The 15,755-nt window shown below is 39.0% G+C and overlaps 1 protein-coding gene across 1 annotated transcript in view; it reads left to right on the top strand.

The window, feature by feature from the left end:
* The first annotated feature begins 2,849 nt into the window (after positions 1-2,849).
* Positions 2,850-15,755, top strand: part of ammecr1 (AMMECR nuclear protein 1) — a 65,493-nt gene continuing 52,587 nt past the window's right edge. Inside the window, exon 1 of the mRNA XM_056239108.1 lies at positions 2,850-4,282. Coding sequence (XP_056095083.1) covers positions 3,810-4,282 — 473 coding nt within the window. The 5' untranslated portion in view covers positions 2,850-3,809. The remainder of the gene's footprint in view (positions 4,283-15,755) is intronic.

Raw genomic sequence — 15,755 nt, 5'->3', positions numbered from 1 at the left:
CCGGCTCTTTCAGAGGCACTTAGAGATGGAATAACACAACATTGGTATAAAAAGCATTCAAATATTTGGTGATTTGTATGAGGAAGATATACTCATGACATTTGAACAATTGAGTGCAAAGTTTTTTTCTCTCCTTTTTAAGTATTTCCAGGTGTACCATTACATTGCTACACAAGGTGGTCATTTATTGCCTCTTACTTCTCTGCCAATAGATAACATTATAAGAGAAAAAAAAGGGCCCCAAAGGTTATGTATCTTATATGTATGCCAATTTCATTGTTCTTTATGGTGAGGATACAACATCCTCTAAATCCAAACTGGAAAAAGATTTGGAATGTATTTTTGAACAAGATACTTGGGAAATTGTTTGTGAAAATGCCCTAAGATTCTCATGTAACAGCGGACATAGATTAATTCAGTTTCAGTGTATATTATATACACAGCGGAAAGATTACATAACATAAGTGATTCTTATTCAGAATGTTGCACTATGATTTAAAGTAGAAACTGATACATTATTACATATGTTTTGGGCATGTAAAAAACTTAAAACCTCTTGTGAAAATATACATACTATTAACAAAACTTCCATTTGATCCAAGATGTATTTTATTAGGGGACGTATAAGTCTAGCAACTTGAACAGAGGGTACATTTACGTTTTATGAAGATGGCCTTGATAGGAGCAAAGAAATTTATAGCTTCATTATGTTCCAGTTGAAAAAATTATATTTAATCTAATAAAAAAACTTTATTTGAGAGGTCAAATTTATCAATTATATGAAAAATTATATTGGAAGACAATGCTGATGTGGTAATGTAAAACTGTGATTTCCTAAAATTAAGGAAGTGTATAAGTAGGCTATTATATGTATGTTAGACAATCCCCTTTTTCCATTTGTTAACCTTTTTTAAAAAGATTTATTATTTCGATGGATTTATTTATATTTATTTATGTTTTATTTTATTGTATTCTCTACTCGCTCTGAAATTGGTTGAAGTGTGCTGTCAGATGGTGGTTTAGAAAAGATTGTTAACTTTAATACTGAATTACCTCTGTAAACTTTACATGAAAGACCAATAAACATATTGGGAAAAAAAACATGCATGTAAACTCATACATGTATATATTATACATAGTTATAATTTAACATATTGACCAATTGTGCTGTAAAAGAGTTACAAAGTGTGCATGTGTGTAAGTGGATATACATGTGCGTGATCTACATGTTGTGTGTTATTGATCTACATGTATATGTGTTTTTTTTTCATTTCTTGTGCTAGTTATGTAACCGTGTCTATATACCTAGTTTGTTTGTTTTATCGATGTAAACCAATAACTGTAAAGCATCTTTGAGTGTCTAGAAAAGCACTATAAAAATTAAATGTATTATATGTGTGTTATTGATCTACATGACCCTAGGCAGAGTTGTCTATATTGTGTTGTCTCGTAGGCCTACAGAACAGAAAAAATAAAACAAGAAGATAAGAAGAAAAATCTAAATGAAACTCTTTCTACAAAATAGAACTCTAGAGTAATTGGATTATATGATCAAATTAATTGAATGAATTAATCACAGAACAATGCATTTATTCTTTGGAAGCCGGGCTAAATGAGTATATGAGATACCAGTTGAGACAGAGAACCAGATGGATGAAGCTTCAAAGTTGCGTTAAGTTGAATCGGTATGTTTGTTTGGCCGGAAGCTAGTTATTTTACTTTAAAAAGTTTTAAGTAAGGATATTTTTCTTAAACAAACTTATCGTTTCGCTTCAGAAGGCTTTTATTAACCCCGCCAGAGCCGTGTGGAGGACTTTTATGATGGATAGATGCACTTTTATGGACTTCAAAACAGAACGGCCATTCATAGCTTGGAATAGCCAGGACATTTTTTTAACATAACTCCGATTGTATTCGTCTGAAAGAAGAATGTCATATACACCTAGGATGACTTGAGGGTGAGTAAATCATGGGCTAATTTTAATTTTTGGGTGAACTATCCCTTTAAGGCTAACCCTATTTACATAACACTTTTTTTGTGTGATAAAAACCCAGCATAGCCTTTACAGACTAAGTAAACTTAACTAATGCCAAGTTGTTAGGCGGAGCTCGTCTAAATCGAGCCCCAATGGAATCGAACCTAAACTGGATTGTAGTCTGTTACTAACCTGATCGCAGATTTGCGGTAACATGGATTTAACATGATCTAGACTCAATAGTTTTAGAGTAGGTCAGAATAAATTTTTATGTAACAATTTATTATTAGTCAGGTAAATGTATGCCATGCCCTGGGCGATGGCACACCCTTCAGTAAGCAAAATATCTCTAACTATAACTGATTTTATTCTTCATTATTTTTCTGCCTAGTCTTTGATGCTTAGACACTAAAACTAAATGGTCTAGCAACACAAGTATTATAAAAATCTCCATGATTTTTTAGTGACATTTTAAGGTGGTATCCTAATTTTTTTTTTTTTTTGCATCATTTAAAAATGTATATTCTGGGGTTTCTACTGTCATGTGAACACACAATACGTTTAGTAAGGGGTGGTGAGGCTATCAGGTGAGAATAAGCTGTTTTCCTATCGTTTAGTGAGTTTGAAAATAATACAATGAGTGCAGATTGGACATCACTTTGGCTTGTTTCAGTGACTAGAACATACGTTGCTCGTGTCAGACAGCCTGGATTCTGCTGGGTCATGATAGGCTACTCGCTAACTGCTCTATTCTTTCTCCATTAGGTTGAAGACTTAAACTAATGATGACAAGACAAAAGGATGACTAAACGGATTTATGCGTTTCAGCGCATAACAAATGCAGGATGTCTGTGTCCCTCGATGAAGAAACGGCGCCGTGATTACGTACTAGTTGGTGAATACGGAGAATGCGTATTATACGCAGGAATCTGTCGTAAAATACGTCCTGGGCTCTGTACTCCGGCGTGAAAGTAGAGAATACGAGTGCTTCAGATGATCGCATAGGATATTTTCTCAACCGCAACCGAGCTTATGTTAGCAGCCGTGAGCGGAACACTCAAAGAGTCCGGGGGAATCCAGTGGATTTCTGGCGGAGGCCATATTATGCTGCTTGAAAATGTACCCGAATAATCGGATGACAGCACTCCAATCCATCGAAGGAAAACTTTCGAGTTCAGTTTAAACGGTGGGCTTGCAATAAAAGGAGGTCGTGTGGCTAACAGGATCCCGAGGGCTGCTGTGAACCGATCGAGCTGTGGCTAGCATGGTGCTAATATCACACATGCAGCCGAACTACATCGATTGACTGAAAGACTGCGTCGCTTCTCGGGTCTGCTAATGTTCATGAGGCGTGTTTGGGTCCTGCGTTCTCAAGATCCCCACTCCCTTATAGGGAGACCTGAATCCGATCTGCTTTACGGGCCATATATTTGCCTAGCTTGACTGTCATTTCATGTATGGATGGACGCGTGCATGCTTTGACAGAATCCTGCGTGCATCGTTGCAGCGGCACAGAGCATCCAAAGGAGGGGCTCTTACTTTAGCAAATATACATTGGATCCGTCGAAGCATTTAATTTGCGGAGACTCGCGGCTGCTCGTCTCCCTAAGAACACTACGTAAGGCTTCAGCGTACCCTACGTCTTTTTGAAGGAATAATTTCGGGTGACATTGCAGTCTCTCCCCTCTCTCGGAGAGATATAACGTAAGCTCTTCTCGTTTATTACGTCTGTGAACGGAAGGGAAGGTGGAGCATTGCCCGTCGTACGTGCTGACGCAGTGGGATTTCTACGTGTGGTCTGCGTTTCGACCCGCCCTTCCCGCGGTGACGGTGATGGGTCGGAAGCGGTGTGTCGGTGCAGATTGTTCGAAGATGGCGGCCGGGTGCTGCGGGGTGAAGAAGCAGAAGTTGTCGGGATCCCCCGGTGCGGGGGGTCCCGGCGGGGCGGGGAGCGGGGTAGCCGGGACCGGACATTGTGGATCGGAATTGGGGATCGGGTCGTCTTCGACTGTCGTGGCCGGGAACGTGAATCGGGTGAACGGCCTGGGGGGTTCAGGGGGTAGTAGTAGTAGTAGCAGCAGCAGCAGCGGCAGCAGCGGCGGCGGCGGCAACACCAATGTTCTATCCCCAACTCCAGGAGGCTACAACTCAACGGGCCTCTCCCCGACTCTCAGTCCCGGACCTGGCTCGGGAGGCAGGAAAATGGTCGTTTCGGCGGAGATGTGTTGCTTTTGCTTCGATGTGCTTTATTGCCATCTATACGGATACCAGCCTCCTCGAACACCCAGGTTTACAAACGACCCCTAGTAAGTAACGTCAGCAAGATGGCTATTTTGACCTGGTTTGCCTCAACAACAGATGGTGTTTCCTTTTCTGTGCAGTAACAAACAAAGTTTTGAGTATTCATGCTCCTCGGCGAAGGTTTGCTCGTGCCCATCTTGGTCGAATGTCTTTTTTTTCGTAATGTTAATGACTTTGTTTGATATCTAAACCAAATGCAGCAAGGAATAGTTTACTCGCTAACCCAAGCCCTCCCGATTAGCTGTTGTCATGTTCCCAAACTCGAAGTTTCTGAGGTGTTTTAGAAAATTGTTAATGTTTAAACACCCGCTAGTCTAACTTAGTCGTATAGATTAATTTTATTGATGGTAACATGTTAATTACATTTGAAGGTTTAAAAGATTTAGGATGTATGATTTAGAAGACTGGTGAAATTATCGATCACTAACGTTAATGTACCCGATAATTAGGTAACGTTAACGTTAGTAGAGCTGAAGTATTTTTTTCTCTGAAAGAGATTAAATGGGTGTTAGCCTGCTCTTCTTTATTCAAGCTTCTCTGCAAGCTAACATGCTAAGCAACGTTAGCCAGCTCACACGGTTCACATTTCAGCGAATATTTAACTTTTTCTGTTTATTTCCCCTCAGTTCCCTTTCTTTTAATTCGTTAGATTTTTTTAAAGAAACAGCTAGTAATATTTCTTTTTGATTCCAAGCTGCTGTTAGTGGTTAGCCAACGTGAGCTAGTAAGCTAACAAAACCTAGTTGTTTACGTTTCCTTCAGAGATTTACATTTGAAAGCTCTCTTACGGTATTTCTCATTCAAGTTAGTAATACAGCAAAAGAAGTGATACCAGGACACACAATAACATTTCACGTGTTAACTGTTAAATCACAAACAGTTTTATATTTTGGTATTTTGTCACTTGCCAAACACTGAATCTTTATTATTGAAGACCCTTTCAGGTTTTATTTTTTATAAAGACCGTTAAAGGAATGTGTATCTTATCCGGTTAGTCAGGGTTGGTCGAACTAGGTAATGAATGAATGTCTTCACTGCAGTGCCTCCCTCTGCTGTCGCTGATAGATACTGACCAGATTTGGACTGTGCACACACACAAATGCATGTATTTAACTTAAGCTAGATAGTAGTACCTTAAGTTTCTGCATTACAAAAATATGAAACCGTTGTCTTGGTCATAGTCAACTGTTATTTAGCCATCGACAATTATTTGCTGACACCTCAAATTTCGTGAGACGATTAGAATTCGATTTGATTCTAGAGTATATTGTGTTACAAATGTAACCAACATATGTAACATGAACATTTAACTGTACTCTCTAAACAGTGCACATCCTGTATCTCAATTGGGACATCCACAACAAAAATACACTTTAGATATAAAAAATAAATAAAAAATCTGATGACAGCTTGACAACAGTCTACAAAGCCTTTCACGCTTCTGTGCTGTGTAAAAGTGCAATTCCTCATTAGGAAACAGAAGTACTCCACATCATATTTGTAATATGACTTAAACCCGAATATAGACCTTGAACTGAATTTGATGTGCATGTGAAAATAGTCATTGCAGTTTAAAAGGATAGTTTTAAATTTTTTGGTGCACTATCCCTTTAACAAAGACTTACTTGCTGTCTGGACGAACCTTTTTGCAAAACGGAAATACTTTTACAAATAGGGATATAGCCTAAGATTTAAAGGGATAGTTGATATACCAAAAATGATATTTAAACCATGCATTACTCACCCTCAAGCCGTTCGAGATGCATATGTCAATCTTGTTTCAGACGAACACATTTTCAGTTATTTTAGAAAATGTCTTAGACCCTTCAGTGGATATAATGTGAAGCAATGGGGTCCACCTCCTTCAAGTCCCAAAATGTGCATATATCCTTCACAGAAGTCATCCATCCGGCTCCAGGGGGATAAACGAAGGCCTTATGAGGGTAATCCGTGCGGTTTTGTCGTAAAAATATACATATTTAAAACTTTATAAATGAAAATATCTGACTTCCGGCAACGATCGACGCGCGTCCACGGGTGATGGAAGTCGGCGTACGAGGTAGGACGTAGCGTTGTGATGTAGAACGAACGCGCCCGCGCAGCCAGAGAGCAGAGCAAAACATCACCCGTGAACGTGCATCGATCGTTGCCGGAAGTCAGATATTTTCATTTATAAAGTTTTAAATATGTATATTTTTACGACAAAACCGCACGGATTACCCTCATAAGGCCTTCGTTTATCCCCCTGGAGCCGGATGGATGACTTCTGTGAAGGATATATGCACATTTTGGGACTTGAAGGAGGTGGACCCCATTGCTTCACATTATATCCACTGAAGGGTCTAAGACATTTTCTAAGACAAAGGAGAACGTACATGTCGTTCTACACCCGTAAGACCTTCATTCAACTTTGGAATACAAATTAAGATATTTTTGATGAAATCCGAGAGCTTTCTGTCCCCCCATAGACTGCAACATAATTACTTTCAAAGCCCAGAAATGTAGTAAATACATTGTTAAAATAGTCCATGTGACTACAGTGATTCAACCCTAATGTTATGATGTGTTTATGACGTTGGAGTCTAGAGGGGTTCAGAAAGCTCTCAGATTTCATCAAAAAGATCTTAATTTGTGTTCCGAAGATGAACGAAGCTCTTACGGGATTGGAACGACATGAGGGTGAGTAATTAATGACAAATGTAATTTTTGGGTCAACTAACCCTTTAAACTAGTTAAATGACGTCTTAAAGGGGTCCTATAATGCCCTTTTATGAAGTCTTGACTTTGTTTTTTTTGGGTGTACAAGAATATTCTTTTGTGTTTGATTGTTCAAAAAACACATTATTTTTCACATTTTACATTATTATAGCACCCAGTCTCTCTTTGAATGCGCCATTTAGTTCCTGTTTCGATTATTAGCTGGCCCAGTGTGTAGTGTGAAGCATCGCTTTGCGAAAGTTTTGGAAATTTCACACCCCTTAACATAACAGCAAGCTCTACTCGGATGTTAATATTAAGGATGGCGTCAATTTCTAACCAATTTAAGCTTGATTCAGACTTAAGAATAACAAAAAAGAGTATCTTGCACTTGCAGAATGGATTTCATGCACAGACCAGGGCCTGAATTTCGTTTTGAAAAATGGGGGGGAAATCCACCCTTAGATGATTCTCATGGGGGGGATTTTTTTGGTTTGAGGGGGAGAAAGGGAAAAGCATTTTTTCAAACAAAATTATTACATTTATCTTGCCTAAATGTTTGCGCTCATTGCATTTTTACAATGGGGTTGTAAATTTACACAACACAAGGAAGCTTGATTTAAATTGTTTAATTAAATTGAAAAAAGTAGCACAAATAAATACAATAGAATAAAGATACAAATAAAGAGAAGTTTTTGAATAGGTCTAACACACTAGTATTCATATACAGAAACTGAATAAAGTAATCAAATGGAAAATAACACTGGGTAGTATTTTAGTTCTGAATAAATTAAATACATAGGCTATTAATCCTGATTCCTTTAACTTAAAGCTATCTTTTGTTGTTTTGACAACAAAATTAATGACACACACATATGGCTGCCGTCGCTTTAAGAGCTAGTGCACGGATCCTGTGTTCATTATTGGCATGCGTTTTATGCTTATTAAAGACAAAAGCGACTATGTTTAGAGGATACTCACGAAGACCGCAATATAATCCGCGAAAAATAACTTTTGTTACTGGCCAGCTGTTTTTGAGGCGGATTTTCTATGAATGTGCGCATAGAAAATAATCTCTCAGAGAGCGCGCGAGCACTGATTAGTTTAAAATCGCTTGAATGTTTAAACTGGTAAGACTTAAAAAGACGTGCAAATGGTAAACTTCAGTCACAATGCACTGCTGGCCCGATTGTGCAAGTGAATATTCCGTCATGTCCCGACTCCTAAACGCGAGTGTGTATTATCGCCGCAGCGCTTGATGCTTGCCTTGCACAACACATTTTGAGAGAAGAGATAGAAGACGCGGCACCGCTGAACACTCACGCTGTTTGTGAAATTGCGTCTGGCAGATAGTTGTTAAAAGAATGATTTGATTTTATAATCTGTGTGGATTACGATTGCGGGAATTTCCCGCATTATAAATGGGAGACCTGCGGGAATGATTAGAATTATGCGCAATACCGCACCGAAATTCGAGCCCTGACAGATTTTTTTTATTGTAGTGGTTTTTATTGTAATGTTATTATACATTTTAGATAGTATGTTTTACACAATTTAATCATGATATTTGTCGGAAAACTAATGGTAATGCAAACAGTAATCGATCACAAAACCATGGTTAATTTTCCTAAGGGGTGGTGAACAGCCTTAAAAACGAGAGTTTACAAAAGCTAAAGAAACACTATATAGTGTAGATGTATATCAACACTAATGTTGGCTAGCAGGCGAGCTGAGGCAAAGCTTTGTCCTTTGTTTACATCGTATCAACAACATAAAACTTGTAAGTTTTTCTTAATATTTGTAATTCCAATTATAAGTTGTGATCCACAAACAACAAGATTGTTTCGAGAAAGTGGGAACGGCTCCATTTCAGGAGAAGCTTTTGTGTGTAGCCTGCTTTGTACTCATCTTAGGTCCTGGAAGCTGTTCTCTGTAAAATGTGCAGGACACAGATAAACATTGGGCTTATAATGTTCAGGAACAGTGTTTAAAATAAATTGTAATAATCACTAAGTTTGTCAGCCTTAGGAAGGTTAAAGAAATTAGTTTTGGAAACAGGGTGAAAAAAAAAAAAGTGTCTCTTTGACATAGCGACAACACTGTGTTCTCTAACGCAGCTCATCCGGGCCTCGCCCTCTTTTTTTGCGTATTATGTTTGCGGCGATTATTTAAAGGTGTAACGTTGTGACTTCACAAAACCTAGGGGTGTAAATGAGAACCTTAATGACGATTCGATACGATACCGATTTCTTAAGCCAACGATTTGATTATTTTTGATACTTTAGAATTTCCCGTGATACGATTCAATACTAAATATTTTTTCATGATACGTAAGTTTCAAATAAATCAACAAAAAAATAAATAATTTGGCTTTTATTTAGAATACAGAAACAGTATTTGTGGCGAGCAGGACGAGGAGTGTTAGGGTGTATTCACACCAGGAAAGTCCGATAGTTCACTTGCTTTGGTCCGGACCAAATTATTATTATTTTTTTTTTTGTTGGTACTGTTCGCTTTCACACTGCTCTTTTTGCAAGTGAACCAAAATTTGTAAACAAAACCACACGTGTGCTAAGGTCGTCCATTCATTGTACAAGGATTCTCAAGTAGTAGGGTGACCAGACGTCCCGTTTTTCCCGGGACAGTCCCGTATTTCAACTCTAATTTTAGTGTCCCGACTTATTATGAAAAAATCATGTTTTGTCCCGTATTTCATCGTTAATATATATTTTTATATATTATAGGTTTCGTTTTCGAAAGGCTACGTGAATATGTATGTATGTTATGTTCAAAACCGTGTAGCGCGTGCATGACAGAGAGGGAGAGAGCGAGAGACCTTGCGTGTGTGTGTGCCCGTGTAGCGCGCAAACGATAGAGAGGTAGAGAGCGAGAGACCTTGCGTGTGTGTGCTATAGTACGCATTAATACGCATACGCATCACCCCCCCCCCCCCCCCCCCCGGTTCTGTGTCGGTCCCGTATTCAACTCCGAGAAATCTGGGAAATCAGGAAGTGCAAAAAAGGCTTAACGTAAATTAACGCAGCATCATCCTTGTTGTAACTATCGTTACATTATATGAACTGCAAATGCTTTTTTTGCATCTATGCGCGATTAGACTAAAGAGAACGCTCTGTATGTGAATGTCCTGATGCACACACTCATTCATTCATACCATTCCAATGATGACAGTTGCAGGTTACAGTTTGACGAGTTTACAGTGTGACAAAAGCACAATGTTGTGTCTTATTACAAATATAAGTAAACACTTTGCAGGTTTAATGATCTGTATGAACAAAATGACGGAGAATGTTTTTTATGTTTCCACTGTTCGATCGCGCCCGCGTCTCTCTCACACACACACACACACACACACACACAGTTCGATCGCGGCCGCGCCTCTGCACACACACACACACACACACACTCCAGCATTGCAATCTTGACATTGCAGCCTGTTCATTATGCGGTCACACCAAATGCGAATAGAGCGTCAAATTCGCGTCTAGTTCGACGCTAGTCCAAAGCGAATAGGACGCGCGTATAAAGCAAACGTTTGAAGTGAACGCGCGTTCAGAGCTAATAGCCGATGGTACAGATTATGTGTCCCTAAAGAACCCGCGTATCTAACAGTAGTTCCGCATTACATTAAATAATTTGCACGCGAGTTTTATTTATTTTTATACCGTGTATTCTCCGTGTAAATTCGTGCACCGAACAGTGACGCCCGTACCTTTTCGGTTCAATACGAATACATGTACCGTTCCACCCCTAATGCACACACGACACGCAGAAAGACGCGCAACAGATGTAATGTAGTAGGCTACAACAGATCACTTTCCCATAACGCAACTCCGACTACGGAAGCCTTTTAACTCAAAGGGGCAGTGCTTTCTTGCAATTGGGTCGGTTCATGTTCACACCATAAACGAACCGTACCAGAGTTCGTTTGGAACCGTACCGAGACCACCTCTTCAGCTGGGTCTCGGTTCGGTTGTTTGGTCCGCACCCGAGTTCGATTGCTGTATTCACACCTGCCCAAAAGGTCCGCACCAAGGGGGGAAACGAACTAGAGTTCGATTCAATCGAACCAAACAAGGCAGGTGTGAATACACCCTTAATGAACGTCACCTGTGAGACGCACCGGTCTCTCGATCTTCAGCGTCGTCGCTCCTCTTTTTATGCTTCCGCTCCTTCGTGAGAGATGCTGGTGAGGTGCGTCTCACAGGTGACATTCATTAACACTCACGCCACCGGCCTAGCGCCGTTCTCTCACGTCCCTCGGCCTCGTCCTGCTCGCTACAGTATTCTATTCACATAATGTGTATGTTACACTATAGCAGCCTTTCTCTTTGCAAAAGGCAACATCTCTTACCACTGCTCCATCTGCTTTCCTGAAGCCAAAATACCACACCCATGATTGACGTCGACTGGAGCATGTAACATTTCACTTTCATTGCCAGCTTACTCTGATGGTTCCATCGCTCTTGAAAGTCAGAGTCAACAATGTGTGTGAACATAGATAGACTGTGAAACGTAAGTAACGCGTGTGAAGTAGAAGACAATAATGAGGTTAGCGCCGCCCGCAGCTTAGGAGTAGGTTGTACGCATATATCGGAGCGGATGCTGAAAATAGACAGGCGGCAAAATAAACACATTAATCGATACTCTTGCGGACGCATTGATGCATCGAATCGTCGGCTGTGTAATAGATGGATCGAAACGAATTGATTAATATTTACACCCCTAACAAAACTTGGAAAAATGTGTTGTAGTCCAAACGAGTCATTCGTTGTAGTTCTTGGAAAGTGGATTCTGTGGATCTCCCTTTTGAGTGGACTTTGAGCTTTGTAACCTTGCAGATCTTTTTTTATGTTCAAACAGCAACATTACACACTAACTAAAGTTGAAAAAGCATAATAGGACCCCTTTAACCTGGGCACTGAAGCGTTCTTTGTTTAAATTAGCTCAAAGTTACAGTTTGATGTAATGTAATTACTAGGGGTGGAACGGTACACAGAAGTCACGGTTCGGTTCATACCTCGGTTCAGACGTCACGGTTCGGTATGATTTCGGTACAATGGAGTGAAAAGCAAAACAAAAATGCAGAAGGCATTTTTATAAATGTCTTAAGCCTTGTATTTTTTAAATAAGTTTTATTAATAAAGGCATAGAACCAGTTTATTTGTAGTGCACTGACAGTAGTTTTATATAATTCGTTTATAAATTAAATTATTAAAAAGACGAAAAGACCTTGAGATATGTTTGGTAATTGTACCTGAATGAATTTAAAATTAATTTGCTATTTCAGACCAATATATTTGTTTTCCTTCATTTTAATTAACCCTAACTTTATTCTTATCTGAATTATAAATAATTGATTTCCGTATAAAATAATACTACCATTAAAAACTTTTGTTAACAGTTGTAGGTTACAGTTTGACAAGAGTTTAGAGTGTGACAAAAGCACAATGTTGTTTTATTGCGAGTGTACACAAATATAAGTAAACAATTTGCAGTTTTAATGATGTCCTGTATGAAAAAAATGACGGAGTATGTTTTTATGTTTCCACTGTTCATCGCCCGTGCCTCTCTCACACACACACACACACACACACACACACACACACTGTTCGATCGCGCGATTCGCGCCCGCGCCTCTCTCTCTCTCGTGCGCACACACACACACACACACTGTTCGATTCGCGCCCGCGCCTCTCTCTCTCTCTCGCACACACACACACACTCCAGCATTGCAATCTTGATCGCAGCCTGTTCATTGCTGCGTTCACAGTCACACCAAAAGCCAATAGAGCGAGATTGATCGCTATTTAAGAGGTTTTTTTTTTATTTGTACCGTGTATTCTCCGTGCAAATTCGTGCACCGAACCGTGACGCCCGTACCGTTTCGGTTCAATACGAATACATGTACCGTTCCACCCCTAGTAATTACCAAACTATACATCATTAAAAAGATCTAAGATTCAAGCTTCAAATGTTCTGTTGACACCTGTCTTACTCTCAAAATCTTATAGTGTGACCGTAATTTGTAAATATTTGTCAGGAGTTATGAATATGAAAAATCGATACATTTTGTTTGAAATATGAGCGTCAGCCGCTCCCATTAAAAAAAAAACTCCTGTACGGTCGTCATGAAAATGCTTGACAAAACAACGTCCCTCAGGCCTTTAGTTCCAAAGCATGCACATTTGGAGAAATATTGATAGATTCTCATATGTTTGTCACATTTCTATATAGAGGAGAAATATTTATTCAATTTTTTTTACCCAAAATGTGCCAATGTTAGCTAATCATTATGAGCGCTGGATACTCTGATGTTCTGTTTTCAATTCATACTGGCAGCCTGAGGGCACCTTGTGCACGTTTACTCCACAAATGGCATACGTGATGAAGAGGCATATCATGCAACTGTATATATATATATATATATATATATATATATATATATATATATTTTTTATATATATATATTTTTTATATATATATATTTACTTGTTTTTCATCAATGTATTTTATAACAATACAATGAGAAAGGTGGAACATTTTACCATTTATTTGTTCCCCACTAAATGTTTATTTGCACTAAATGTTCAGGTTTTATAAAATTATTGTGCACTCATGATTTTTCTAAAATAACTTTTGCTGCTGTATTGTCCTCTAACCTAATTTATAATATAATTTTTTGCCATAGATTATGAATATAGCCATCTCTTACTGTGGCAGTATTACTGTTGCAAATAAATATCTTGCGAAATTTGTTTTGACGGAGATGGTTGGTATTTTTCAATTCCTCAAAGTGGCATGTGTGTGAGTGCGCGTTATTCTTGGGTGAGGTTTAAACACCTGTGGGCCACACCCCCTCCCCCTGTGGAAATAGGCCTGCCACCACAGCTGGAAAAAATCCTAGAGGAAACACTGCAAAGTATTACCATACTGCAAAATTTAACTTCTTTTCAACGGGGTTTAGAGATATCAGCCTCTGTCTCTGACATTTTCTCCGCTGTGTGTGGGTGGAGCAAGTTGGGAGTCTAAGCAGTCACGGGGAAAGAAGTTGCTTATGCGCAGGTGAGATTCTCAGGCTAATTATTTTTTTACCCCTATACCGTAAATGAGCAAATGTTTACGATATGATACCGTATGCGTTCGTTCTGTGATATAGGCCTACGGTCACGACCCTAGTAGGGGTCGACCGATATGTGATTTTCAGGGCCGATACCGATTATTACAGATCAAGTAGACCGATAACCGATATTTTGAACCGATATAGCCTATGTCTGGTGTAAAAATGTAATGTCAAAATTAAGAATAACAAAGGGTTTTTACAAATACTTTCTTTAAATGATTTTAAACATATCTTTAAATCTGAGAACTGTTAATAATAACATTATTAATAACATTATTAATAATGTTATAACTATAAAAAAAATTCAGGGAGCACCCAGCAGCATTCTGTAAACATTTTGTAAAACTTAAAGACTATTTCAATGGTAAAATTAAATTTTAGTAATAAAAAAAGCATTTCTAATTAATTGAAATTATCAAACAATTCAATTTATTTACAGTTTAACACAAATTACATTTTTAGGGCCCTATGAAAAACCGAACCTTTATTTTGACGGGTTGCCGTTGAGATCTTTGAGTTTCTGTGTGTTTATGATATGACCCTATGGATATGACGATAACTTTTCTCAGTTGAAGCATTAAAAAGCTCATGAAGTGACTAAGCGGCTCTGGAGATGATGTTTATGCAATCATGTCCTCATATAATGATGCGGCTGAGGCTGAAAACAGCGCAAACGTCACGCGTGCTCCTGTGTGTGTGTGTGTGGTAACGATCACGCGTCTGCGCCATTTATTTAGAGACACGCAGGATTCATATTTAAATAACGTCTTGCGGTTGAACATTCGATTTGATTTGTACTGACCTGTTCTTTTATTAATTAATCAAGAAGTTGACAAATTCCGTGACGATCCGCTTTATACAGTAAATTCCGTTTTTATGACTGGATTCCGCGATTCCTTCCGTGTTTTCTGCATCGCGGAAATCACAGGACCCTGTTATATTGAGGTGTTTTGCAACTTCAGTGTAGTAAAGTATTGCTACTTCAGCAAAGTCTGCTGCTGTCTTAACTTTGAGAGACTGATGCGTGATCAGTAAAGCAGCTCCAGTCAGCGAGTGCTCTCGGTGTGAGAGTGCAACACTTTCAGTGCCTCAGCTTTCGCGCTGATTGGCCGGACTCGTGACTCCCAACAAATCAGATGTGCGGGACATTGGTCTAGTCTACAGAGTGGTGAGTTCCGACAGAGGTGCCTGCGTTAGAGCCAAATATAGCGCATTTCAAAATAAAATTATTTTATCGGCAAATCGGTTTTGAAAATGACCGATAACCATAAAAATGCTCAATATTGGCGCCGATAATCGGCCAGGCCGATAATCGGTCGACCCCTAGTCCCTAGTGCTCCGTGGATCGGTCCAATCCACTGTTTTTTCTCCTATACACAGCAAGGAATATGTACGAACAATATTTTTCAGCACGCACTGAGCAGACATCTAGCAAATATTCTCAAAATTGAGTGTTGATTAGGGCTGTGAATCTACCAACCAATGGTAAAAAAAAAAACATCAATAATGGACCATCAATAGTGGTTGGGGGGTATTTTATGTAGGCCTAATATATATATATACACACACACACACACACACACACACACAGGTGAAACTCGAAAAATTAGAATATTGTGCAAAAGTTCATTTATTTCAGT

Source organism: Rhinichthys klamathensis, unplaced genomic scaffold (assembly GCF_029890125.1).
Source record: "Rhinichthys klamathensis goyatoka isolate OS25496 unplaced genomic scaffold, OSU_Roscu_1.1 h1tg000554l_1, whole genome shotgun sequence".
NCBI classification, from domain to species: domain Eukaryota; kingdom Metazoa; phylum Chordata; class Actinopteri; order Cypriniformes; family Leuciscidae; genus Rhinichthys; species Rhinichthys klamathensis.
The sequence above is the reverse complement of the archived record's forward strand: the minus strand, read 5'-3'. Positions and strand labels throughout refer to the sequence as shown.